The sequence below is a fragment of the Castor canadensis genome, chromosome 4 (assembly GCF_047511655.1).
Source record: "Castor canadensis chromosome 4, mCasCan1.hap1v2, whole genome shotgun sequence".
In the NCBI taxonomy this organism is placed as follows: Eukaryota; Metazoa; Chordata; class Mammalia; order Rodentia; family Castoridae; genus Castor; species Castor canadensis.
This window is the reverse complement of record NC_133389.1, coordinates 147,229,350-147,231,312: the sequence shown is the minus strand read 5'-3', so window position 1 is coordinate 147,231,312 and position 1,963 is coordinate 147,229,350. Positions and strand designations below refer to the sequence as shown.

The 1,963-nt window shown below is 39.2% G+C and overlaps 1 protein-coding gene across 1 annotated transcript; it reads left to right on the top strand.

Annotated features, from left to right (window-relative positions):
• Nucleotides 1-259: 259 nt before the first annotated feature.
• C4H2orf66 (chromosome 4 C2orf66 homolog) lies at nucleotides 260-1,701 on the top strand. Its single transcript, XM_074069553.1, is given in 3 exon segments — nucleotides 260-382; nucleotides 1,465-1,483; nucleotides 1,486-1,701. Coding segments are annotated over 3 exon segments (300 nt in total). The 3' UTR covers nucleotides 1,644-1,701.
• Nucleotides 1,702-1,963: the final 262 nt, after the last annotated feature.

The window sequence follows — 1,963 nt, the reverse complement described above, 5'->3', positions numbered from 1 at the left end:
ACTTTCTAGGTTATGTTCACAGTTGCTTCACTCATCACTATAATCTTCGTACCATCCAGAATGACTTTAAGCTCACCTCCTGGATTTGGAGAGCCTCATTTTTAGTGAATCTGGAAAAAGATGGTTGTAAAATTTAGGTGGTCCTCTATACTATTTCTCCTTCCTAGTCTGCGTTTACAGTCATTTCTTCTTTCCTCCCTGTCTCTTGGTGACTACTGTCAGTCCCCTGACCCCTCTCTTTATTCAGCTTCGTTGCACCATGTCCAAAGCACCCCTCCTGCTGCTGTGTGTTGCTCTGGTGCTCACTGGCCACGTGCAGGGAGCCACGCTGAGAAATGAAGACAAATGGAAGCCACTTAGCAACCCCAGAAACCGAGACCTGGTAAGAGCATGCCTGAGGCACGCTGACTGCAGGTGAACTGGGCACCTCTCTGGAATTACATGCTCTGTACTCTACAGCACAGTGGAGACAGGGCTAAGTGTGCAGAAGATTCTCAGCAAGGCGGGACCAGGGTTGTGCTTGTTAGTGGTAGGCATTCTGTTATTTCTCTGGCCAATTCACATTTGTTTCTGTAAAGAGAAACAAATTTATTTTTAGAAATGGAATGATCACATTATGTTTGTAAGTGATCTTATATACACATTGACTTTAATAGCAGTTATTTCTAACACTTTCCAAAGTCAAGAGTGTAGTAGGGGCCTGGGGATATAGTTCAGTGGTAGAGTACTTGTCCAGTGTGTAAGGCCGGGGGTTTGATCCCCAGCACTGAAAAAAAAAGTTTGCAATGACAAATTGCTTTTTGTATAGCATAGATTTAATAGATGATAAAACAGACTATCATATAACCAGCATTTGCAAAACTTAAAAGTTGACCCTGCATAGTTACCAATTTGCAAAGCATATTTTTAACATGTAATTGTTTAGATAAAAATCCTCTAAAAAAGTATGCCAAACACAATAAGCATGTTGACATAGCTATTTTAAAATATGGTTTTCTAAAGAAAATGATGTGGAACATACATAAGAGTAAAACAATCAAACCAACAGCACTTTACGTGCTTCTGCATGTTCATTTCCTAACATGAATTTGAAAAACACATATCTGAAAAGAAACCATTGCAGAAGACAGGGACTGGGAACTCTCCTTCAGGCCGAGGAGACACTGAGCTGGTGCCCGTGGAATTTAATTTCATTGCTGATCTCAGTACTCAGAGATGGTTCACACTGAATCCTCTGTCTGTAGCACTATTAAATCATTGATATCCCCACCCCAAGAATGGTGAGTCATCTTCCGAGGGTTGAAATGTCAGAAAGAAGTAGAGGGGCCAGGGTAGAAACTTCTGATTTTCAACCTCCTGTTTCTAGATTATTCTTAAAGTCAATTCTGGGAGAAAAAAATTGGTTTTGAGTGTTTTGGATGTTTCATTTATACATGGCACTGATGGCTTGCTTTCTCTCGTTAGTTTTTCAGAAGTCTTCGGGCATTTTTAAGGGCAGAGGCCTTGATCTTGGGTGGTTTCCAAATACTTTCTCTGGGAATGAGACTCCCAGGCCTCTCTCTTTCCAATCAGAACTTACTGCTTTAGCATTTGCAGACTACGAGGAGCAGAAAAACTCCTTTCCTAATTACCTTGAAGGCTGAAAGTTTCTTCTGAGTTCAGGTAAAAGTCACCCCTTTATTCCAGGGATCTGCCCAAACATACAACTAATAGTAGAAATTTTGTATTTCTTTGAAAAATAATTTTACTTTCTCATAGAAATAGGTCTCAGTTCTGACTCTACTCATCACCGTTAAATATTTGGAGTTGATTCAGGTATTTTACAGCCTAACTTTTAAAAAGAAATGGTACAATTTTTAAAGTACAATGTTCTAGGGAGGAATATACTAAAATAACAGAATTGATACTCTTAATAGGACTATTAAATTAATGAAATAGCCCATACTCTTACCTATATCTTTTT